This window comes from Leptonotus elevatus, chromosome 7 (genome assembly GCF_054856555.1).
Source record: "Leptonotus elevatus isolate MCC_2025b chromosome 7, RoL_Lele_1.0, whole genome shotgun sequence".
Classification (NCBI taxonomy): Eukaryota; Metazoa; Chordata; class Actinopteri; order Syngnathiformes; family Syngnathidae; genus Leptonotus; species Leptonotus elevatus.
Window position 1 is genome coordinate 14451000 of NC_141245.1, and position 27334 is coordinate 14478333.

General features: G+C 40.8%; 1 protein-coding gene across 2 annotated transcripts; it reads left to right on the plus strand.

The window, feature by feature from the left end:
• Positions 1–1990: 1990 nt before the first annotated feature.
• Positions 1991–26636, plus strand: kcnj5 (potassium inwardly rectifying channel subfamily J member 5). Of its 2 annotated transcripts, XM_086080485.1 has the most exons (4): positions 1991–2128; positions 13558–13640; positions 16281–17154; positions 22288–26635. In XM_086080485.1, exons 2-4 carry the CDS (start codon positions 13578–13580, stop codon positions 22659–22661), a joined length of 1311 nt encoding a protein of 436 aa, XP_085936611.1. In that variant the 5' UTR covers positions 1991–2128; positions 13558–13577; the 3' UTR covers positions 22662–26635. The 2 variants fall into 2 exon arrangements, with proteins under 2 accessions (XP_085936611.1, XP_085936612.1); XM_086080486.1 differs by lacking the exon at positions 1991–2128 and having other exon boundaries at positions 22288–26636.
• The last annotated feature ends 698 nt before the right edge of the window (positions 26637–27334 follow it).

Consider the following 27334-nt stretch of genomic DNA (forward strand, 5'->3'; position numbering starts at 1 on the left):
CACTTACTCTGAATGTGTCGCTAGGAGGTGGGGGGTATTTGACCCAAATGACAGATCAATACAGCAGAAGAAGGACTAGACTTTACTCCTTACAATGAAGACGACCAGCGTTTGAGGGAACGGTGCACGTATAACTCAGAACTTGCCTCCTTATGGCAGATCCCAAGCTCCCCATTATTGCAGACGCTTTCCTTGATGTCCTATAATCCTGTAATTGGCTCCCTGGCCGTTCGCTGCTGGTACCACAAGAAGAATCTGACAGCCGTCTTCCATTTTGGTTGTGGCATGGCAATTCAGTGGGGCGAGTTGGGGAAGCGGGAGGGGGGGGGGGGGGGGGTGCTGTCAGTGGGATACAAAGGGCAAGACAGAGTCATAAATCTTCTCCAAAACTCAATGCAGGAAGTACATGAGAAGGCTTTACGATGACAAGCAGCATCAAAGCAGTACCCCCCCCCCCCACACACACACACCACCCCCCATCCTTTAGGCTTCCTCTACCTCCTCCTTCGCCTTTAAGCACCGAACATGCAATCTACTCCATAGTATGGCAGTAAAATCTTGACATCCAGAATGTGTGACGTCTTTATTTGTGTGTGCGTTCATGTGGTCACACATCTCAATCTAAAAGCCTTTTGAATAAATTAGCCCGCATTTTTCTGCAAGTTATTTAAAATTATTGGACTCATTTTCGAGCAGGCAGTGGTAAGAGTGGCCAAAGCAAGATTTATATTGTGGCTAATCCAGCAAAGTTATTTTCAAGTGACCCATACCTGAAATGTCCAACTCAGATTCTGAAAATGGATATCCTACTTTTTTCTGCTTCCACCAACTCAGAATAACAATCTGAGTTGTGTCACTTCAGCCGCGAGTGTAAATAAAGGCTTTGGTCTGCAATATTGAGACATATTATTTCCCTTGTCTATTGGGTGGTACATACACCGCTGTACTCAAAGGTCACTTTTGCATTGGTAACAGCATGTACTACAATGTGCTATTTCTAGCAACTAGTCAGCAAAAAATGTCATAGACTATGGGTGAAATAAAAAGCAGAGCTGGCTCACTATAGGCATGAGAATTGATAAGATTTTTCTGATTCGGATTCCCTTTTTGATTCTGTTCAACAATTTAAATCTTTGTAAAACGCTGCTATTGGGTTGAGCATTCCGGATGGCATGGCTAGCAAATACAAAAATAAATGGAGAAAAATTAGCATTCTCTGTTGCTGGGCATTGTAGGATTATTCATCTTTGCTGAAGTCAAATGTTTTCTTGCTGTTGTCTCTTCTTTCCGTGATCAATAAATAAATTCCTCCTTCGGTGTTGGTAATTCAAAGGTTTGGTTTACCACTGTGCAATTTTAAAATGGAAAACTAAACACTCCAAATTGATACAAATAGAACCGAGCCTTCATGAAGCAGTGAAAATGTTGTATTAATGTCTGTCAAGAACATACTTTTTTTTTTTTTTTTGCCAGGTGGTGGGGGCAGAGTAGTGAATGATTCAACACTTTTTTTCTACTCCCATGAGGAATTCTGGGTCAAAATGACCTCTCGCTCCTTTAACGGCACTTGACTCTTCTTCACCTTTCTATTCATTATATTCTCGCCGTGTCTTCCTTTTGTAGACAATTTTCTTTTCTTGCATCTCACTCAAACCCTCGAGGCATTTTCTGGCAAATGATTACACCACACTCCCCCTCAGTGTGCTAATGCCTTGTCTGTATCTTCAATGCTAAACACACAAACACATCCTTTGCTTAACCTCTCTCTACAAAACTGTATGTGACGAACACGCACACACGTGAAGGACAAATCCTGAGGGAAAAGACATCCAACGTGTGCGTGGAAGTGGCAAGAGAGAAGCAATCAAGACACCGGGCACATATTTACATCCCCTTGTCTTGTCCTCTCTCTCCCACTCTGCCTCTGCCTCTATCTCCCCCACCCGTGCCTCTCTGGCTGAGACACCGAGCCCTCGCTCACACTTGATATAGAGCTGTGAGGAGCAGAAGGAGCAGGGTGGCAGAAGAGGAGAGGCAGAAGCTGGGGAAAAAAGGAGTGCACAGTTTTGGAGGGGGGAGTAGTTGTGAGATGCCTCGAAGGGACAGCTACTCCCACAAAGACCTGAAGGTAAGCCTGATGATACACTTGGCTGATGATGGCAGTATCACTGTATCGGTGAATGGCATCTGCTTTGCATGACGGCTTACATTGCAACGTCCCCATCTAGAGTCGCTTGCCAGATGAAAAGTGCACGTCAACTGTGCGGATGAGGTGGCTTGAGTAGAACAAGACAAATTCAAGCGTCAAGCAAAAACCAATGAAGAAGAAAAAGTGTTGATGGGTAAAGTGGTTGGATAAGCCTCCTCCATCAGCATGCAATCTAATCACATCGTCACATCTCGTTCTCCGCATCTCTTATCGCCGGTGCGACTGCGGTGATGCGTACGTCGGCCAGCGCCGTGCATCCTCGTGCCCTCGTGGTTGGCGGGGGCAGGGCGATGATAGGGGTTGTGCGACGCAAAAAAAAAACGCAGAGAGAAGCTCGTTCGTCTCTCCTCGTGCGCTCAGTGCAATGCAGGAGTTTGCAGCGCGAAGGTGCATCTGCGTTACTCTCAGCGCACGAGGAGGAGGAGGAGGAGAGTGGAGGGACCGCAGACGCACAGCATGTTTTTGCTTTTGGGAGCAGCAGATAAAGCCGAGGACGCGGGGGTAGTGATATCTGCTGGCTGTGTTTTCATGAATATTGTAGGCTACACCAAAGCATTGACTAAAAATCATGTATATTGATTCCCTTGGAACAAGCATCTCAACCACACACCCCCCTGTACTCCAACGCACATCCGGAAAGTAGTTGCTGTAAAACTTTTATGGCAATGCAGTGGGCTGAGCGGGCGTATTAATCAAGTACGGATCCCCCGAAGCCTTAGTCCGCCCGCTATTGTCTCATCGGGGAATTGAAAGCCTGGCGTCTAGGCAATGTGCCGAATCAGTCATCATTTTTTAATGTCTCTACTTTGGGAATAAAAAAAACATGAAAAGCGAGGCATCACTGCTCTGTTAGTTAAAGAGAATAAAGGCAGGGCAAGTTCTAACAGCCTGATTTCGAAATACAGCAACAAAGCCGTAGACATTTCTCACAAGCTTCTTTTGCCAGCATTATCTTTAATGAGCCCTGCTTGCAGCTGCTTGTGCCGTTATCGGCTATTTCAAGTGCGCTGGGGAAGTGTGAACAGCAAAGACGTAATGGTTTCTGATAGAAGGCCTTTCGACCTTATTATCTGCGCATCATCGTAACGGCAACTCTCCTGCTAGGCTGTGACCACATCTCTGGAATAAACGGGCAAAAGAGGGCAAAGTTTGGTTCATTAGGAGACTCTCCAAAGTCTGTGAATTATTAAGTGGGTCTGTTTATAAAGTCAGGATTGGATGTCTTAAGAGGACATAGGGGGAACGGCAACCTCAAAGGAAGGCATTTACTGTTTATGATGACCTTATCCGGGAATACAGACCGTCTTAAGATCCTTAAAGAAATGTGTACATGTCCAACTCCTTCTTGGATACACATTTTAGTCATTAATAAACTTACTTTATATTCATGTATTCATCTTCTGCATTAATTCAGTATTTCTTCATACATTGCGGTGTTCTGTGACGTAGCAAGGACAGTACTAGTAACATATTTCTGATAAAGTGGTCACCCTACTAATAGATACCATACCTCAATTAGTCACTACGTGTGTCATTCATGTAAAAAGAGTAAACACCTCATTCAAATGGATGCGCTCTTCTTCACATCAAGGAAGAAAAAAATGTGTAGCAACTATTATTATACTACTGCTCACAGACAGACATTAGTTCACTGCTTCTGAGTCCTTTTAAAATCGGTTACTGATCAGAACAGTAGATGAATGTGGAAAAAGACGATAGTGTGGAAATGTTGGAAATATGATTTTATCATAGGTGGGCAATATGTCCATCATTCGCGAGTGGCCGGCCCACCAGTCCGTCATCATCAGCCCCCTCATTATTTCAGGCCGGCCAAATCTGTCAGTCAGTCAAACCTTCATCGTTATTTAAAAAAAAAAAAATCTTATTCATAGATTTTAGTTTAAAGAACAAAAAACATAGACAATATGAAAAACGGTCAAACAAAATCGTTATTTCAACGTTATTTTTACCGTGTTTCCGTCATCGCTAAATTACAGTTCGTCACCACTATTTTAGGAAAATGTTAAAAATAAATCAAATAAAATGTTTACAAGTCCACAATTTTTGTCATTTAGAAACAGTTTGTACCTAATTTACAATTTACATGCTCCTCCTCCCCAAACTTTCTCTCATCTTTGTTTCTCAAATCAGTGTTTGCGTCAGTCATCAGTTTGCTAGCAAAACGGGAGTCCGTCAGTGACGGACCTTCCGTCAATGCTGATGCACCCACCACTGGATATTATTAAACAGACTGTTATATTGTTTTTTCCCAATGATAGCTTCTGAATTGTGATCACTCCACAATGTTGTGTGTATACACAGTGCTTCCTCTAGTATTTTATAAGCTTTTCTTGGTTGCCCACCAGACCCCCCCCCCCCCCCAACCGTCAATTAATAGTAGTTGCCGCACCTCACCGTGCACACTTACTTCCCCCATTGACGTACGGCAAATAGTAATAGCTGGATGGCGTTCGGTCGGCCGGCTATCAAGTTGCCATCAGTATATACTCCATCTGTATATGTATTGGTCTTAGAAGAATAACGGTATTCAAATTAAGCATCTGAATATTAATGCAAACTTAACGTCGCATGAATCTATTAAGCAGTATAAAATTGCTTATATAATTCCATCACCCCATAGAAAAACCACTCATGAATCAAGCAATGCAAATTCAACTGCACCTACGACTCCAAGCATCAAGATTTATAGTACGGCCCCCTCACTGATTCGCCAAAAGCCTCACTAAGCTGATATATTTCTGCTTTGGTACAGTGCAGCATGTGCAAAGCCATCCGTCACCTTTGGACTGATATTTCAGCTATGGCCTCTTTGCGTTCTGTTTTGTCTTTTGTTTTTTGACCACACACACGCACACACACACAAAAGTTTGTATTACTATCTTTGTGGGGCCATCTTATTGACATAATGCATTTCCTAGCCCCTTCCCCTAACCCCAACCATTAAAAATGATTGCCTACCCCTATTCATTACCCTAACCTCAAACATAACCAATTCAAACCTAAACTCTATAACCAAGTCTTGACCCTCAAAAAGAGATCTAAACTTGTGGGGCCCAGCAAAATGGCCCCCAATGGACTCTGTGAAATCCCGAAATGTTGGCCCCACTATGTAACAAAAACAAGACCACGCACACATTTTGGATGGAGTCGCACGATCACATCAGCGCATTTTGCTGGCTCCGGGGAATTGAATCGAGACTCTGTATTTGTAAAATACGACAATGAGTAGGAATGGGTTCAGGTCACCTTTCATACTGCAGCTATTCAATAGTGTAACAGCAATCATGTTCTTCAAGGCTCACATGCAAGGAAGTAGCGAGTTGGTTTACCCGAACGATTACAGCCTACACTTGATTTGCTTTTCGATGACATGTCAAACTCAGATAGGCTACTGTATAGGGGGCTGAGTCAAGGTTCCAATTGTTCCTCACTAAGGATTACAAGCTTGCTTGAGCTCTATAGTTTGTGGTCTAAATGCATGGCACATTTTATTATTATTTTTGGGCGTCTGTTGCTTCAACTCTAACTTGTGATCTTTTTGGGTTTTAATTTACACTCACATTCGATCATGCCACACACTAGAGCTGTTGTCATGGCGATGTGTTGTCTTCAAGGCTAAATTGCTGATTTTTTTTCAGTGCTGTTGCAATGAGTGCAATGAAGAAATTGTTCAATTGCGTTGCATTTATCCCGTGTTTGTGAAAATTGGAAGTTTAGAACATGCAGTCCACATTCTTTTCTTTTTTATTGTCTATGCTGTCTGTGAGCAGATGCATTTTCAGACTAGTGAAGTTGACCACCGTTATAAAGACTGACCGTCTTAAACAGAGGCGAGTAGAGCCTCGAAGTGGCTAATGACACTAAGGAGAGTCTTCATTAATGTATTTTATCCTTATCTGTGAGCAGCAGGTAACTGGTTGTGAGATAAAAAAAACACTTCTGGAACATATAGTCCCGAGGCCAGTGACGATTACACTACCTTTGTCTGACTTGAATATTTTAATAGTGGTGAATTCTTTGTCTAATTCATGAGTACTCCCTATGTGAAGATAGGCAGACAATAGCAGAGATGCTTTGGTTGTCTATCTGATAAACATTCAGGTTGTGCCAGTTTAGCTGAACCCAAGTGAGGATTCCTGCATCCTTACGGCGTCTGCATTACTACATTTCTAATTGCGTATGCAGAAAGAGTGCAAAACTCTCATGTGATCTAAAATGTAAAAAAAAAAAAAAAACGATCTCAATAATTGGCTGCAAACAAGAATACGTACATATTTTAGTTGCTTATAAACTTCTGCAAACTGCATCTGGATTATTGCAGAATGAGTACAAATCAGCATCACTAATGAAGCTCTTTGTAATTTATGCAAATTGTACATAAGACTGTTAATTACTGCAGTTCCATTAAAATGTGGGAAGAGAGCACATACAGCACTTTTTACACATGGGAGCCCCAGCACCCCCCCCCCCCCCCTTTTTTTTTTTTTACAAGTTGTATGCAAGCATCGAGCGAGCGTGAGCGTCTTTCTCCCAGGGGAAATACATTCCCATACATTTGCAGCTCATTAACACAGATGAAAGGGAGAATTAAGGGATGGCTAACAAGGCGACCATTGATTTTCTTGATATTTTATGATCATTTGTTGAATGACTTTCTTGGAAACTGAGGGACATCTGGGTATCTTCTTAGCACAACTTGCCTTACAGCTGCAACAACTGGCATTAAAATAAAAAAGAAGTGACGTTATAATAGCGTTTAGTCTGATTTATATGATGACTGTGGCAACTGAAAGATTATTTTAAGGTGTTATTACTGCCCAGATCTACAATCACTCAATAAATGGATGGACACGGTCGACAAAATTCACTTGGAAGCTGGCATTTCAACTAAACTTTCTTGGTAATAAAGTCTATCCATCCATCCATCCATCCATTTTCTTAACCGCTTAGTCATTTTTTGTAAATGAATATCAATCTTAACCATTGATCGTCAATGGATGGGTCCATTCTTTCTTGTAGTTTATTAAAATATTTCTCGCCCTGGCATATACAAACTAATTCTTAATACATTGAGTTGCTGTGATATCGCTGGCTAATTCGAAACCTTTGTTAAAAAGCAGGCTAGGATGTGCGCGATTAAATGTTGCTTCTCCTTTGCACTTACTACACTCTAAAAACAGTTGAGTCAAAAATGGACCGATCCTCTACTTGGGTCAATTTGACCCAACTTTGAGTCAAGAAATGTGTCTTAACTGTAAAACAACTAATAAATATTGGTCAGATCCTTGGGTCAAAAAATTGGGTCATTTTGTTAAAAAAAAAAAGAAAAAACAGAAAGTCGGGTCAAATTGACCCATAAAGTGGATCGGTCCATTTTTGCATCCTTGCACTGTATTAACGATGGCCTGAAGTCTTGTGAACACTGCATCGCTAGCAAAGTTGAGTGTTTAATCAAATGTTCAATCAGTGTTCAACTAACTGGTGTGATCTTTCCGCAATGCCGTTTGCATGTTAACGTTACAGCAAGCTATTTATTGATGTGTCAAGACTGCCTCAATATGGTATAAAAGGCTAAACTGAAGCTATATTTCTTTGCTTGGCCATCATTCTCTCCAGCTATGAGCAGCACCTGGAAACTCAAATGTATGCCCTGGATAACAAAGTGTCTAACACCAATACCAGATTAGAAACATTTGAGGGTTTGAAGAGGGTTGTGATGTGGCTCCTCGAGGTGTTGCTTTTTGAAACCATCTAAGTTTTTAATAAAACAGAGGACATACTACCAGTTCCGGGTGAGTGGCACACACCTAAAACTGCTGTACAACTGGTAGTGGCTTGAATATTTCAAGGGTGTCAGGAAGTGACTGAGGGATGTGGAGAGAGAGAGAGAAAGAGAGACAGAAAGTGATTGAGAGAGTTTGACATATCATTAGGGAAATTGTTCTCCAGTCAGTGTGAGAGGGACGTCTCAATGCAGCAGTGTCACTCCGGAGAAGGTCATCCATGAGAAGGGTAAAACTTGATACACTCGGCTCGCTATCGGACATAATGGGAAAACTGGGAGGGAGGGTTGGTATGAAGTTTGTATACGCGAGTCTAGCGGCATATCAGTGTTAGTCCGGCCTGGAGCCAAACTTGCTAGGGACGTTTTTAGTCATTTGACCTGCCCGACCTCAATGTGTCACAAGTGAATAAAGATAGGGACCAAGTCCTTGTTATTTTATGGGCCGATCAAGGCTGGGGACATAATCGTGACACTACCAGTAACAATAACTCATTGCTGTTACTTCAAGGAAAGCAGCCTCCATGACGACGATGCAGGGTCACAAGATAAGCTTTGACATTTAGTTGCGGTATCTTTTATGTGTGGATCAATACAGAAATATCAGTATCTCCAATACCAGATTTTTCTGCTCTAAAATAATATTCAAATCAAAATATTGATACCCTTAATATTGGAGTCATTTGAGGTTGTATATTTATATTTAATACAAGTATGTACGCCACTGGGATTTTGTCTAAATGATATGCAGCTGGTGGGAACGAGTTCTTCTGCCTGGCCTAAGCGCGGCACGCCACACTGCTCAGTCACTTCAGTCCCGCTTTGACTCTGTACAATGGCATTACTGCAGAGTGTAAACTAAGTCATGTGGGGTGCTATTTTAGACACGTTTGTGAAAAACGCCTCAGGTTATACCACAACACAGAATATGAGGCATTTATGATGAGGCAGACTGAAAAGGACTCTCTGTAAGCAGAGCTAAACACTGTTTGTGTTGGAATTGTTAATATTAATATATACTGTGATGAAATAAGTAAAAAAAAAAAATAATCCATCCATCCATTTTTTTTTTACTGCTTATCCCCAGTAGGGTAGCGGGTGTGAGAGATGGGGTGCACCCTGAACTGGTTGCCAGCCAATTAACAAAAATACATGCTTCAAGAAGTAGCAACAGATTTCAACTTGGAGTTATAAATTTGTGTATTATTGAATTAATCATGGGTTAAAAAAAAAAAGCCTTAATTTATTCAGGTAAAGTTTCCTCATTAAAAAGTTGATTACATAGACCAGGGGTCTATTTCATAAAGCATGTTCAACAAACACCAAGACTAACAGCGAGTTGACAGACACTGAGAGAGGAAACTCGGCGTTTTCAGTTCTAGGACAGTTGATTTGAGGTAGTTATATCAACGAAGAGTAGTTTTAACTGGCGTTGCCACTAAACTAAAAATACCACATCAATGGAGCCCTGATTTGTCAAGTCACCATGGCAACCGGGAAGCGCAGAATGCGGCGCTGCCCTCTTCTTCCATGTTTTTTTTTTTTTACCCATCACAACTGAAAATCTTAATGCGATCATATTTGAATTCAAATTTGAACGTGTCTTTAGAAAAAAAAAGTGCAACACCGCGGCGGCTCCCCGTAGAGAACACTTGCTGCTCGAGTCGATGCGTAAATTTAAATGTAGTCCTTTGCAATCACAATAATGTTACGGGGGAAACCTGTTGAATGGTAGCTTATTAATTCATTTCATTAAGTTGCAAAACCTTGCAGGGGAGAAGCGCACTTGACTTAAGATGAAATATAAAAACATTATTCAAAAGGTTATAAGAAAAAAGTGGAGAGCGCACACACAATATATGCCGTGATGTGAGCGCATGACTACAGCGCCGGTAATGTTGCAAATGTAAGGACGGATTAAGTTGTGTATGTAGATAATGGACTGTGATGTGAAACGGTGTATCAAAAAGATAACTGTCCAGAAATGCCAGCATGTCTATGCGCGTTCTGATAACAATCTCGCGACGAATATTTAATTCCCTGCAATATTGCGGCACCTTCATCAATAGGGTCATTGTCAAAAGGACATGTCGTGGTCGTGACAAAAGTGGACTTTACGCTATAGTCTATAGGCGTATTTACGCAAAACTTCGCAACTTTAGGAAATAAGATGTCGTGTGTGGCTGAAAGGAGGCGGGGACAGAGAAAACCTCGAGGTTCATTGTGACTAGGTTTGATTCATGTTGTTTTGGTAACTGACCGAGACCTATTTTTATGAAAAATGCTAGTCACCTTTTTTCCTCTGGTTTCAGTTACGTCCCTTTCTGAAACGAGAGACGCAGAGTTTCCCACATTTCAGGGTTTTGACTAAACCTGCTTTCTGAAATACACCCTAGGTGTCACTAAATACGACAGACACATTGCAATAAAATGGCCATTGTGACTAGAAAAGATGTGTAAAAACACCTATTCAGCTATAAAATATAGTTGAATGTGCTGCCACTGTTAAAGGAATATTTTAAAATGTAGGCATTGAAACTTTTTTCAATGTTTTGTCTGATTAAATATTTACGAGCAATTTCAATTTGAGTGATCCAGTGTTATAAAACAACAAGTTCTTGTCAGCTGCCTCAATATACTTCTAAATTTAAAACAAACAAAAAAGATAAATAACAATATTAATAAAATTATGTAATGTTGTGTATTTTTATGAAGCTTTAAAAAATAATAATAATAATAATCAGACACATTATTTGTGGTATCAGTATCAGTTCGGTATCACTGATACCAGTTTCGGTTTTAATGATTATCGGATCAGAAGGAAATTTGTGGCATCGGACATCGCTAGTTTATATCCGCCACTTGGTTACTGTCTACAGTTGTTTGACCTCTTTTTTCTTGCTTGTACGGCGGGTTTTGTTTTTTGTTTTTTTACAGTTTTTGTTCATTTTTTTCCGGCAACAACAGTAAATTGTAAACTATGTCTTTACACGGATGAGCAACCAATAATGCCGCAGTTACATTTGTATTCTAAACTGCCGGAAGTGATATTGCTGACTTTGCAACATACCGTACTACTATGGTTATTATTTGTAACCATGCCACGATAAGCACTGCAATACAACGTATGACTTCCGCTGTCGATATGGTTAGCGCTATCTGCAGATCAGGTTGCCACAAGCGTCTCCATCTCATGGTGATATATAGTCAGTGCTTATATATAGCACAGGGATTGATCTTGACTACACAGCCATCTTGCCTTACTGTTACTGAGGAAACACAATGAGTACTATAACTACGTTAGTAATTAACTAGTTGGTCTTTCTTTTCATCTTGGACTGAAACGCTAGCGCTCCAGCAATACTGTGTTGTTGTTTGTGGACTTTTGTGGTGAGCAGTGCCGCTTCGATGGACTGTACAATATTCAACGGGAAGCAATTTATTATTACCACCAGTAACATTTTTTTGCACAAACACTGTTCTTATTGATGATCAAATATGCTGCACAACATGCTCTATATCTGAAAGTAAGCTTACTGGTGCCCTCTTTTTTTTGCTTACATCCATGTGTTTGACTTTACTGCCACCACAGCACAATATTAAAGGCATAGCTTATACCGTTGCTTCCTGTTACTTTGAAGCCCAACAGATATAATACTCCTGTTATCAACACAAACACTATTCAGCGAAAGCATCCAGTCACTCTCATGGTAACAAGATAAATGTGTGTTACCCTCTTCAACCACCAAGATAAAACACCTCACATTCAGGATTGCTGAGTCCACCGTGAGCCGCAATCAGTCCCGTTGACGTTTTTCCTACAGTTCGCAAACCCCCTTGGATCATGCTAAATTCATGAGAAGCAAAAATGACTGAAAAACAGAATCATTTTCATGTATTCAGTGAGAAGCTTTGTGTGTTCCTGCACATGCTGCCTGTCTCCCTGCTCAGATGCCTGTCACGTCACTCTGCCCTTTGCTTTGGACCATCAATGTCAACACTACATTCCTGTGTGGGCCTGATTTGTGATGTGTTCCTCTCACTTTTAGTCGGCCGCTTCCTGGTTGCCTCTCCTTTGCTGGTCAGCGATCAAATTGATTGATGCTAGCGACCGATGACAAGGAAATGTCAGATGCCGTTGGATCTTGAATCAGCCAGAATACATCATTTATCCGTATTTCTTTTAGCACCGTTGATTACTGAGCACTGGGAAATCCCTGGCTCCTTTGCTGAATTAACAGTCGCTGATTTCCAAACAACACCCAGGGGCTCTCTAAATTAATTGCCTCGTGTAGCTTGAAAGGTTTAACAGGATTACCACAAAAAAATAGGGCTTTTCACATGATCTATTGTTATGTCCCGGCAACTTTACACAAGGGACAAACGCACAACTGCTTGTTCGCTTGGATAAATGCTACCAGTGAGCGTAATTCATACATTCTCTCATTGCCAGGAAACGATGTCAAAAACAGATCCTTAGGCACAAATTGCATGTCATATTTTCTCAAAAAGTGGCCTCTAATATACAACGTGCCTCACGTAACAAATCAATGCCTCTCTTAAAACAGATGCATCCTCCTTTTTTTTTTTTTTTTTGGTGGTAATACATTTAGGGAAGATGTAAAAGCCAGTGAATTGTGAATTGTGAAGAGTAAACGTGTTGGTCCGATTTGACTTTAATTTAGCAATTGCAAAAGGTCTTAGCAAATCATGTTTTATTAATGTTATGTGTTGTTTGTGTTTGTCCATAGTGTAATGCTAGTTGAGCATAATCTCATAATCTTATTGTATCCCGAATTAGTGCTTTGTGTAGTGACATCCCAAAAAGTAGCAAGTGCAACACAATGTAAGAGTAGTAAGAGTAGAAATCCTCACAGGTAAGTATAAGTAAAGAGTATGACCCAAGTACAATTTCTCCAAAAGGTTACTTGAGTAAATGCAAAGGTGTAAATCTAGCACCTTACAACTACTAGTTATGTAAACTGGGTTGAAAAGTTGTTTCATTAATAGACGTAACTAACAAATACAGATCAGCATGGTTATGGTTTTGTAGATGAGCCGCACTCCCACTGGTCTGTTTTGGCTGGAAAGTCCATTGATCAAAGTGAGACGGTGCAGAAACAAGTCTGTGCTGTAGTTCTGCCTTGAACCGCAGTGCATTATTGACAGGGGCTAAAAATAAATCTGGCTAAAATATTCGTACTAATACAAACCTCCCACAATAGATTCCTGTTATACCTTGCAGTTGAGTAAATAAATGTCTCTGGTCTATATTTAGGGAAATGTGGCATACACATGCAATTGTGGCCATTTGTAGAACAAGTAACCTTTTAAAACCTTTTTCAAACAACCGTGGTGGGTTTGTGTTCTGTCTAGTCGTCGCTGAAAGTATTGACAGGTTGATAAATTGAGGACATTTACATGGCAGGAGAAAAATAATTCAACTTCAAATGAACATTGTTACTGCTTTTATTTTAACACTAAGAACTAATAATGGACAGCTCCTGTCTGGGCAATAATGGCAACATTTTCCTATGTTCTGTAGGTGATGAGCTTCAGTTGAGGATGGCGGGAGATTCCAGAATCCTCATGGACCACAACATGGAGATAGGTGTCACGCCTGCACAGGTAAAACAAAGAAGCCAAACCTATTCATACAACGGACTATTTAGTAGATTAGCCACTTAAGATGGTATGAAGAGAGAGGAGATCAACAATACAACATGGGGCACTAAGGGTTTGAAGAGTAAATGGAGGAGAACGCGGCTAGTATAACTGAAGCTATTTCTCCAATTCAAACGGGTGGCATTTGCCTGGTAGTGGATATTGAGAACTGATTGCAACTCGTCCTTCCTTCCCGAGCACGGTCAGGAAAGCTCAGTAAGTGAAAACGTCACCCACTTACCACTGTCGTGTAGAGAGGACTAATGAATTTGTGTTAGGGCCGTCACCCGCAGGGACTGTATTGACTACGGCGGCCAAAGATTGGACGGCACCGTTTGTGACAGCTTCATTAATCACTCTGTTAGCTCAAGCCTGATGGACATTTTTGTTTATTCTTTCACTTAAAGCTGTGTAAAATCTGAAAACAAATACATATCTTCACTAATACAATTCAAAAGGTGGGGGCCGTGTTTTCATTTGATTTACAGATCTCAGCACAGTTGACTAAAAGGAACTCAACAGACATTGAGTGAATGCATTGTCATCAAACCGCTAATTGCGGTGCCAGTCAATAAGCATCGTCTTTCAATTCTTCCTCGTCCAAATGTTCCTTAAACAAAGATCACCTCGAATTGATAGTAGAAAACTCAATACACTCAAGTGACGTATGGATATCAAGAGGTGCTCAACACCAACTAACGTCTCAATAACTTGCAAGTCTTGAATACGTCTGTCTGATTCTACAATACACAATCAAAGGATCTTCAAGGAGATTATTTACTGTAGGTATTGTAAATGTTGCCATCAAAGCTCCAAGGTCAGTGCAATAGACGAAACAAGCACCGTAACTTTATTGGGGCTAAGTTGACATCAGTGAAAGATTTAAAGGGGCAGGATGAGTTTTTTATATATATTGTTTTTACCCAACACAACATATATTCAATTTGTCGATTCAAATTGGAAGTTTTAGCGGGTTGCCCACATGTCATCTCATGTGTGCACACAACCAAAAATAGTGGCAAGAATTTTGATTTTTACAGCCAGTGTTTTTTATACCCCGGTATGTTATAAATAAGACAACATGATTTCTGGCAGATGACTTGAAAGCAGTTCATCTTCTTAAGATAGAAATAAAAAAGGGAACTGTGTGGAGGATGCAATCAGTATCTTTGAGAGAGCTGGAGGATGTTCAGTTGTTCCGATGCAGGTTTGCCAGGATCCCAGGTGTGAAGGAAGAGGACAGAGGGGAAATAGTGGGAGGCGGAGGACAGCAGTGGAGCCAGATCGCTCATTGGAGTTGTGCCAACAGAGCCAACGTCCTTGGGTTTTTTGTTTACCGTGTATGTTCTCCCCTTTGCTCCAACATATGGACACGGCTCATGATTTAAGCAACAAGAAACAAGACTTTGCTGCTGGGCTCGTACTATTCGGATGTGTAGTTCCCCCTAAACTCAGTGGAGTAGATACAATTTTGACAAGCAATTAATCTTAGATAGATATATATATTTGTCAAAAGCTGAATAAGCTGTTCTTACACAGGACACAACTTCGACTGGTGCGTCACTTTTAAAGACTGCAAAAATATTTTGCCTTTTGTCACCACTGCAATGACAAGCCAACAATTTTGTAGCAGTTGGTACATATTAGCAGTGGGCGTTTAACTCACTCACAAACATTCAGTTAATTGACTGTCAATTTCGAAATGTTATTATTAATGAGATGGAATAATTAGAAAGATTAATTTAGGGGTGACCAAGTCCACTTCTTGAGAGCCCCTAACCAGCCTGTTTTAGTTGTATCCCTCCTCCAACACACCTGAATCAAATGACCAGCTCCTGAGCAAGTTTTACAGAAGTCTGATCCTGATCATATGAATCAGGTGTGAACAGCTATGGCGTTAATCTACTGATTAGAAGATGTTTCTGTCATAAATGGTCAAATAACAAGGCTATTGTAAAGATATTTAGGAGGAAATTGTTACATAGTACAGTGGACGACTGATTAGCACATCTGTCTCACAGTTTAGAGCTGGGGTACAGAACCCTGGTCCTCGAGAGCCGCTGTCCCGCCTGTTTTCCATGTCTCCCTCCTCCAACACAGCTGACTCGTTATCAGCTCATCAGCGAGCTCTTTAGAAGCCTGATAATGATCCTGTTCATCAAATCAGGTGGGTTGGTGGAGGGAGACATGGAACACAGGCAGGACAATGGCTCTCGAGGACCTAGGGTTCCCTAGCCCTGGTGTAGAGGTTGCATGTTCACATTCGAGTTTTGCCCTTCTGTGTGGCATTTGCATGTTCTCCCCATGCCTGCGCGGGTTTTCTTTGGGTACTCCGGCTTCCTCCCACATTACAAAAAAGACGCATGGTAGGTTAACTGTAGACTCTAAATTATCAATAGGTGTGGAAGTTTGTGTGAATGGTTGTCTACATGTGCCTTGCAATTAGCTGACTGCCTCTGGTCCAAAAGTCACCCTCGTGAGGACAAACTAAAAAATATGATGATATCTTTTGAGAAAATGTTCAGATCGAATATGAAAAGTATGTAAACGCTGCTGTAGTCCTCTTTCTCTGACATTGTCTCTGTATCTTCCCTCTCCTTACAGGTGAAGAAGCTTCCTAAACACTTACGGGAGGCCCAGATATCGACAGAGCGAACACACTTGATATCTGACCCCGCCAAGAAGCCACGTCAGCGATACGTGCAAAAGGATGGCAAATGTAACGTTCATCATGGAAACGTGCAAGAGACCTACCGTTACCTCAGTGACTTGTTCACAACACTGGTCGACCTCCGCTGGCGTCTTAGCCTCTTTATTTTCACGCTAGTCTATGTCGTCAACTGGCTTTTCTTTGGCTTTCTGTGGTGGCTGATTGCGCTCATCCGAGGGGATCTGTTACATGCAGACGAAGAGGGCTGGACCCCCTGCGTGGAGAACCTCAACAGTTTTGTCTCCGCTTTCCTCTTCTCCATTGAGACTGAGACCACAATCGGGTATGGCTATCGTGTTATCACGGAAAAATGCCCAGAAGGTATCATCCTGCTTTTGGTGCAGGCCATACTGGGTTCCATTGTGAACGCCATGATGGTCGGCTGCATGTTTGTCAAGATCTCACAGCCAAAGAACCGCGCCGAGACCCTCATGTTCTCGCACAAAGCTGTCATATCAGTGCGAGACAACAAGATGTGCCTGATGTTTCGGGTGGGGGACCTGAGGAATTCTCACATTGTGGAGGCCTCCATCCGAGCAAAGCTTATCCGCTCGCAGCAGACCAAGGAGGGCGAGTTCATCCCGCTCAACCAAACTGACATAAACATCGGCTTTGACACGGGAGACGATCGCCTGTTCCTTGTGTCGCCGCTCATCATTTCACACGAGATCAACGAAAAGAGCCCTTTCTGGGAAATGTCCATGGCACAAATGGAGAAGGAGGAATTTGAGATCGTGGTCATCCTCGAGGGCATGGTGGAGGCCACAGGTATGAAACTGCATAGATTGACGAGTGAAAGATTGAGAGTTTGCAGAAAATGGTAGAGTTGTAATAAAATCTGAACTACTATGAACCGGTCCCTGGCAGGAAAAAGTTTTGGCACCATTGCTCTAGTGGGTTGTAAGACTCAATGGAATGGAATATTTAGAGTTTTTCTCGAAGCTGACCTAATTTCACAGAGCTGCTAGTGTTTATTTATCCTATAACTCAACATTTTAAAGTAAATGTCACTTAAGGATATGAATCGCCCATACCATTTTACACATGTTGTCGATGCTACCCGCATTTCCAATAATGCTAAACTTCAAGGCTGTCTTTGATATGTATATTTCAGAACGAGTTAAGTTTAACTACCAACACTGCTGATCATTGTTTAGGGTAAATGCCAAGCCCTTCAAAACGGCTTCAAGCTGGTTTACATATAAAAGACAGACAAAACCGGGTATTTCTGTAAAGTTCCAAAAATCCTCCTATTTCCAGACGCTCAGAATTTACGATATCTTACTGTAAACAGTCCAAATTGTGTAAAAAAAAAAAAAAATTGTCACCAATTCCCTAAGTCTTATAAACATCTTAATGATGTGATTAAAATGGCCCACAGCTAGCTGTTAATTGTCTGTAATAAGCTTTCCATCTATTTTGGCTGAAGCAGGTATTGTGATTTGCTTAAGCGCTTTCTCGGCCACTGTTGAATGCGTAATTATGATTTATTTTTTAATAAATGTACAGTATAACATGACTAATCATAAGATGTATTAAACATGGTACTAATGTATGTTCTTGGACACAGTTTGCTTCAGTAAATGAGACACATGGACTGATTAGGAGGCCACAAAGCACAACGCTCCCTGGTGCGATCAGGCATGGCGTTGCATGCATCTGAACATTTCTGCTCTATTTCACATTAGATTTTTATATTTATTTTCTCTCCCAAAGTACCAGTAGTCATCATGCTTCCTGATCACACTGCTGGATACTTGACTCAGGCATTAAATCACCCCTTGCTTCACGAGCACAAACCGCTGCAGCATTCAGGGGTTAGTGTCTTTACTGTCCTTCTCCGCCGGGCAACGGGCCAATCTGCCCATTGCCTATACCGCAACGCTCCACACACACTGTCCCCCCGGGACTCTTAAAACTATCTTACGCCTGAGAAATGCAAGTTAGCATAGTTTAAGCCATAGCTATGCCTACAGCGTCACCAATGTATCATTCTGGTGACACTGTACAACTCTTTTTACCAAGCAGTGACAGGAGGTTATTGGCTCTTTGCCATAAAATGGCTGGTGACTGAACATACATGCCACGGACATTCAGTTCCTGCCCCAAGCTACTGACGTAAAACTGGACCAGCAAAGAGTTGGTGCTTGTCTGGCATCAGTTTCGCAAGGTCCAAGCTCCAACTAAACAAATGGGAAGCCTTTCTGAAATATACACATCTCTTTTACCATCAGGGTAAAAAAAAAAAAAAAAAAGTAACTGCAGCTATCTAATTTTATAGACGTATCGTTCTTTATTAGTTAATTGCAAAACCTGTTAAGCATAAAAGCAGCACCTTATCAAAGAATGTAAATAAAAAAAGTATTTCAAATTAACTATCATGTCAAATCTTACCCAGCACAGTACCAAAGATGAACCTTAGGTTATGGAGATACAGCGTCTTTACAATTAGTTTTTCCGCCAGTCCACCCTGGTCCACCAGGCATATATATTGGTATATAATGGCAACAGTGATTAATGTTAACGCCCGAAAATGTGTACAAATAGGAACATCTGCAGTTGAGTAAATAAACAACTATAGTGCGGTACTTTAGATGAAGTACTCATAAAAGGCAATGTATTTTTATTGTTGTTATGTTACCATACTGTAAATGTCTAAAAATGTAATTAGATTATTACTTAAATATTTGAATAGAATGATCTCACAGTCAAATGTCTGATTCTGGCATTAGAAGGGATATTACATACACACACACACACACACACACACACACACACAAAAGCACATACTGTAGTGCTATAGTTCTCGAGATCAGTCTCAAGACCACTTCTTAAGGGTCTCGGTCTCATCTTGATATCTAAGGCATTTTTACTTGGAGAGGGCTTTTTGGTCAAGACCGTTTGAGACCAGGCCAGTGAGAAACGCAGAATGCAGGTGCCACACTACCTTACCGGAGCGCCACACCGCCTAGATTTGAGATGTGTTTCATTGTATTAGTTCCAAAACAACATAGCAGAATTTTTGTTTTGTTTTTGTTGCAAACGTAATGAAAATAAAGATACTGATCAGTTTGTTATTTTTTGAGGGGTCGCTTTTCTTTGATATTTTCTTTGATATATACAGTCTCGGTCAAAAGTCATACTTCTTGTCTCGATATACTCGATAAAGCCCTGATCTTGGTTAGTGTGGCCTTGACTACAACACCAACAGAACATCCGATATTAAATCAACAAGATCTTAAGTCAAACCTCTTAATCGCACGTTCTTTAAATGTTAACAAGTGCCTCTTAGATTCACTGATAGCATGTTTTCCCAACCATCATTACTTTGTCAACCACTATGTGTTCACATTAAAATACACTGCACACGTAATGTCCACAGGGCAACCAGATAATAGGTGTCTGTGTTTGTTATAGATATATTTTGGTTATTGTTTTGGCAACTTCAAAGTCAGCTGAGCAAACATCTTCGTGATTGTGCTGCAGTTATTATGATAGTTCATCTGTGTCAGAAAGGTCCTGTCGTGTGTCCATGTTGCCGACAACAAACCTTGTTTTCATTATGGAAAGGTCCCCGACGATAGTACGTTGATGACAGTTTTGTCATCTTATATCCCTCCTAATATTTATATATCAAATAAGTAGTGTTTTGTGGAACACAATCACGTTTTTAATGTAACAATGGATCTTGTAAACATTACAACCTACTTGTGCGTATTCTGACGTATTCATGTCTTAGCCAATAAAGGAATAGTTTTGTTTATTACCATGCTTATCTATAAAAATGTACTCTACATTTAGGTACTCTCCTGACTATTTAGAACTAAATCTTATGAAAAGTTAAGCTGTATGAGCAGAATGAAATGTTTTTTCTTTGGGTGAGTTTTTAGGAAAATAAAAGCCCCAAATACCCTAACTAAAAGGCGGAAAGGAGGACGTTGAAGTGTCATTAAATGAGGAAAAAGCGTAGTCATCTTCACTAAAGAATTATTGCGTATAGCAAAACTACGAATGAAAGCATACATATAACGTCTGTCTATAGGTCAGCAGAACTTTCCATCAAAAACGTACATTTGGAAACATTCAATATGCTTGCATAAAACCAAAGACGTGGTCAAAAGGTTTAGAGTCAGTCTACAGTCAAAATATACAGAAGAGTAAAACAATTCCCTTCCAAGTCCTCTTAGATTGTGAATCATCTTATTTTGACAACAACACGCCCAAAGCTACAACACAAAGCCGAATACTCAACATGACTAAGAACGGAAAGCCTTGAGGGAAGCGTATCCCCAGCATAATCAGAAATAAGCACAAGGACAAATAATTCCACGAGTAACAAAGCTTAGTCAGCTCAAGACCTTAACATATATGGGAAGCCTGGAAGGGAAACACAAGGGCAAACTAGAAAGGAGCGAAAGACTTACAAACAAAACAGATGTGTACATGACCTTGGCTGTTCTGTTTCCGCACTGTACAAACACTTGACATGAAAACATGTGCTAACTAACGCAAATTAGGAGTATTATCTTGGGGGAACTAATATGCGGGTAGTGTTAGCCTCCACACAAGCAGGTGGATGTCACGGGAGGCTTCATCCCATTAAGTCAGCATGCACAGTAACCAGGAAGTGGCTCACCTAAATGGTGCAGCCTTAATTATGGTATTAAGTGCTCTTTTATGTTTCTTCTTTAATGGGTTAAAAGATCTCCCTTGAAAGTGTTCCTCTATACCAGAATCCTGGATGGAGGTGGATTACTGTAATGTGGTTCAATTATTGTTGTTATTGATTTCACCTCAGTGACCCTACACCGCATTTAATAGACAGGGATGCGGTGGAACCTCTCAAGTCCAACGCAAGGCAGCATGGGAATCTGGTCAACCTACGTGGAAATGGTTTAATTTATAGAAAATTTGTTTTTTAATCCTATTTTGCTGAGTAGTCACAACAGGACTGCATCAGTTTTTTTTATGCGTCCAACTGTCCATGCATGCTATTTCTGAATCTATGGTCATCTTGGCAGCTTTAATGTATGATAAAGTAACTAGCAAAACACACTTGGGAAATGCTACCGTTTTTGTTTGACGGAAAAAAGAGAAATATGAAATTCGGGATCCTTGACTTTAGAGATTCTATTGGTGTTACAGTTTGTATACCTAAGGACAGCCAAATATTCAGACTTCAGTATGAACCCATATAAATCCACATTACTCCTACAGTTAAGAAAAGCAACAAACATTTTTATAGATAAACAAACAAAGGCTGACATTCATAATCCCGTCATAAGAAAGGCAAATATTTGATAAATTAAAAATAGAAAAATGGGCCATCAATTTCCAGAGGGAATTAAAAAAGAAAGGTCTATGAGCACCTCCTTGTGCAGCGACATAAGACACCGCGTCAGTCTGAATCAACTGTACTTCTATTTTTAATCGCATCGAATGCACGCTATGTATCACAGTCTGCAACACAGTGAGCAAATTGTGTGCACTGTTGTGGTTGAAAGGATTAATCTACTCGATAACCCTTTAACCTTTCCACAAATAGTAGAAGAAGTCAGGAAAAGTGAAGCTCACAAAAAGACAGCTCAGATACATGTGTTCGATACATTTACTACAAATTGGGGCTTTTGCTTTTGCATAGAACATCATTTACACAAAAGGGTTTGAAATGATCACAAAGAGCACTGACAGGGTCGACATAAGTGTTACAGCTGTTAGTTTGACAGATGCGGTGCATGATTGAGGATTTCTGTATGCAGCATGAAAAATTGACTGATGTCTTTCTCCCCTTTTCTTTTCATCTCTTCGTGTGTGTTTGTTGACCTGTCCCCTGTCCCCCGTGTGTCTCTTCATACTTTTAATGTGCGTGTGGATGTATACGCCTGCCTGTACCCGGATTAGGGATGACGTGTCAAGCAAGGAGTTCCTATCTGGACACAGAGGTGCTTTGGGGCTACCGCTTTACGCCGGTTCTCTCCCTGGAGAAGGGCTTCTACGAGGTCGATTACAACAACTTCCACGACGTCTATGAAACCAACACCCCAGCTTGCAGCGCCAAGGAAATGGCGGCGAAGCTTCGGGATGGGCCGCTATTGCCTCAGCTGTCACTGCTGAGCCCGGAACCAAAAACACATACTTTTGGTCTGTCTGACTTAGACCCGCTAAGTCAGGATGAGGACAAGGAGGAGAGAGAATCAGGAGGTGACAAAGGAGAGACGAATGGCTCAGCGGCTGCTTTGGAGGAGACGCCCTTTGCTGATGGACTGCCTGGCTGATTAGCCATCAGACAAAAACTTACCGGAGAGGACTGAACAGTATTATATTTAATTTAGTCAATGGCCAGCTTGTTGTATTGCAAGGCTTGGAGAAGCAAAACAATGTTCTCAAGCCACTGAACCATGCAATACTCCTCTACAGTACTAGAGTGTCAATCTATAGCATAGATTGCTTTTTAGACACGTACTGTAAGTGCCGACACACATCTATATCTTCACTTAAAAGTTGGTGGTACCGATTGTCTTTTTATAATCCTAAAGTCATATCCACTTACCACTAATGCAGCTTACAGCGGGGTACACACAAAGACGATATGACAATATAGCATTGTATTGTTTGAATAGTGCGTGGTGTACACTTCGCACTTAATCTGTCCTCCGACAATCAAAGGCTTGTCCCCTAAATCAGAGGTCTCACGCCAGCAAATATGACTTCACATAGAGCCCGGACTGATATGTGACAGGCAGGAATCTATAGCAGGGCGTCCAGATCGCTGGAAAATTAAAAAGCAAGCAGCAGCTGTAAGAATCTCTTACCGCGACGACTCCATTGCTATTTTCTTTTGTGGCAAGATTTGGAAAACACTCAACTCAGTGAGTTGATCCTCCAATTCTGAAGTCCTCTCACTGTGAGCTTTGTTGCCATGGCCATTCATTTATTTCCTTATGTTCGATTCATGATTGCCATTTGGGATGTACCAGTTATCAAGGCTATTATTTAATCATAAATATTGAATTTATGTGATTGTTGGCGCTAATTGGGGATGGTAACGTTTCTTTAAGAGGCATCAGATGATTGGGTCTTCACGTGAATCGGGATTACTTTTATGTGTGTGCCCTGCTTAAATTGTAGAAGGATTGTATGAGAAACTTGAGCAGAAACAAGTAGTTGAGACAGATTGCACTGTGCTCTTTATGGATATAGCTATGCTCTCATTTTTAAGAGCATTGACTCAGACACATGCTACTCTAAGATGATGGAAGGAAACACTTACCGCCATCTCGATCCTGCTTCACCGAGATGGCATACAGTATGTGAGGCTAATAGTTTACTTGTAGGGACGTATAGAAAGCGATCCAAATGCAACCTGTACACAACCAATATGCAGTTTTATTTTCCGAAACCTGCGCTTTGTGTGTATCTTCATATTCATGTGACTAATTCTCTGTTGCACACAGGGCGGTTTGTCCCAAAAGAAACCAGCTTGTACCTCATTCTATGCTCATTTTCAGGGCAATTAGCTGCAGCAGAGACTAGTGAAAGAAGATGATATTGTGTGACTGACTGATTGGTAGTAAGATCCACCCCCCTCCCCTTCCCTGGGCTCCCCTTACAATTGCAAAGTGTTATTTATTAAAAGTAGTGGTAAATCGAAATGGACAGCAGTCAACGTGCATTTGGAAATTGATGAAAACATGGTAATAAGTTACAGAAGCCGAGCCAATTGATTTACATGTGACAACTAATGTTGTGGTCGAGACCACGTAAACTGAGACCCCACGCCAAGACCAAGGCTGTCTTTCAGGACATCAAACCAAGCAGCACAAATCTGAAAAAACATGAGGGAAATTAAATGGAGTTTGCTCATAGTGTAGATGCAGCTGACATTCAGGCAACAAGTGTGGAATCGGTTCACGTTCAGTAGTCAGGTTTCCATCCAATTGTTTCAAAAATGTTAAGGGAATTTGGTGAAAATGTGCAAAACCGACATGCTACGTATGCCCATTTCCATCTGTTCTTCTATTGCGAATATTGAGAGGGGACTCCACCGCTGTAGGTGGCGGTATACACCATAGAGATGTGATCCACCAGTAATTTAAAAGAAGAAGAAGCACTTTGCTTTTTTAATCCTTAATAAGCCGTAACGTTTCTTTTTCTGTTTTCCATCTAAAATAGCAATAATATTCACTTTTTTAATTAATTCCAAAAATATTTCCGTTTCGTCGTCCCCCCCCAAACATACATTACTTTATCGTCCACCATTGCTTTGTGACTACAAACGGGTGTTGCCAGCGTTTATCCGCAAAACCAGTTTCCATAGCCAAAATTTGCATTTTCCTTTATTCCATAGCCAAAATTTGCATTTTCCTTTTTTCCATACGCTTCAAAATTCACCACCTCAAAGCGTAACAACTTTTTTTGCAAATTTTGGGCCCTTTTTCGAATTTCTGCCGTTTCAATTCAGTTTTATCTTCGCATTTCATGAATTCGTATAAAAATGGGTGGATGGAAACCCCACTAGTGACTGCAGGCGTGGATGTGAGTGTGAATGCTTGAATGGATGTGCCTTGCGAGTAACTGGCAACCATCCGGTGTCAATCCAATCCAGTCTGCCTTTTGCCCGGTGACCTTGGATAACCGGCAATTACCACTGACCCTGCACAGGATAATCTGTAGAAAACTGAAAGATGGATGGTATTTTCAGCAGCTGAAAATCAGCTAATTTAATACATAAGCATAATAGCCAATCACAGTCATTGTAATCAAAGACAAATCATACAAGGTGAAGCACTGCTGTCCCTGCTTGGTCTTGACACGTCATGACAATAAATCCAAATACCTTTTCCCATAATGCGACTGAACTAAAATACAATGACTCTTAATTGGTCTCTAGACAGTCCTGAGACCAAAACGGTCTTCGGCACTGCTACACCATCTTGGAATAAAGATTATGATAATAACTAATATTGGAACACAGTACTGTGCAAAAGTCTTAGTTCACCACTCGTTTGATGTGTTGTTTTTCACCCCTTTTTCTTACCTCTTTGATATATTTATGTTTACAAAAACTATAATTTATAGGACAAAACTGAAAATGCTTAAAGTTGCATTGACCGAGGAATAAGCCATAAAATTTCAGTGATGATCAAAAGTGAAGATACAGTAATTTATGGTGTCACTGGAACCACCCACCCCCATCAAAGCCTCACAAATCATATTGGAAACCGCCCATCTTTTGTCAGAGAAGGTATGTGAATTACTGAGTGACATTCAAATCACATTTAGCTATTATAGCATTGTTAAAACAAAAAAAATCTAACGGTGACCATGACTTTTGCACAGTAATACAGGTAATGTTACGCTAATGAAAAGCAACTTTCCTAGCAAATAATACAATAACGTCCAGTGACATACTGTTCCTCAGTATTGCATAGGAGGAGACGATGGTAGGTTTGATCAGTATCCATCAAACTACCCAACGGCATACTATTGATGCCTGATGCATGTCGGTTCTATGTAGAAGTGGCTCTTGATTTGATCTGAAACATATTTTTTAAAAAGGTTTATGAAATGTTCACTGAGTTAGATTATGAAAAGGAAGGCTACCGTGTGTGTTTGTGATAAGGGAGTCTACTTGCATAGACACTTGCCTACAGCTGATAATGATAGGAAAAGGTTCTCTGTCTAATCTCCATCATCTGGGGTATTTGCCTTCTTCATTACGACTCCCACTGGTCCTCACCCTATTACTTGAAGTGTTCTTTGTCCTTCTCCATTTTCAGCCTCCACTTGTTTCCCAAACTGCCCTTTGTCTTCTGTTTAATGGCCCTTGTGAGTGGTGTTGGAAGCAGACACATGCATCTGAGTGGGCCATGGCGGACAGTAGTTAATTGACTTGCATGAGGTGACCCCTATGTCCTCTACTTCTAAATACATTTAATACAGTGAACGATACAGGGTATTTTCTAGGCATGCAAATTATAGGATTTCTACAATATGACATTTTAATATCCAACTGTCATTGACAAAATTATAGATCCCTAATCATTTAAAAATGCTCAATTTTCCTGTTTTGCAGATGCTTCGATATTTCTTTTCACTGCATCTGCCTATGTATCCCATTTGCTAAATGATAGGTTTGTTGTTAGAGAGCCTTCATCTTTCATTGCAGGAATGTCATCTGTTTTATGTGTTCTCATGGGAATAAACATAATACAGCCAAAAGAACAGAACATGTTCTTGTGAATGTGTTCACGCATGAACGAGCAGGTCAGCATTATTTGCGTGTGATTTATTTCCTGTGCAGATAACTATGCTAAACTAGGGGGGGGGGGGGGGGGATGACCTTAGTTTACATGAGTGTGTCGTGGCACTTTGCTGTAACAAATCGACAAAGTTGTATATAAGCAATATATAAACACATGAAAACTGGATTAGTTGTGCCTGGCGTGATGAAAAACAAGTTGAAAATATCACTATGGCATATCTTGTGTGCTGAAGCTCGAGGCAAAAAGCCCTTATAAATGCTTTTAGGAAACGCTTTTGAGATAAGATCCACCATCGTCTAGCTAGCAGCTAGCGCAAGACGATAACGCAGCGCTCTGCATTTTTTACTCAAGTTGCTTCTTATCAAACACCACAAAGTGATGACTCAAAATGTCACACGATCCAAATCAAAGCCCTATGTTTACAAAGCGCTGGGCTAACAGCGCTAAACATCACTTAACAGAAGTTATACTCCACTTCTCGTGGCTTCTGGTGGTGTCCAAATATCATGACACTGAAACGCTCAAGATGAAACAAACCCAAATTATTTCTGCTTTAAATGAGTCTAAATATTTTAATGGTAAATTACGTTAATAAATATGTGCCCGCATCTTCTCCTTCTCCTTTAAGAAAAGGTGTATAGATAGAGTTGATGATTTGATGCTGGCTCAGATAAGGTCTAGTG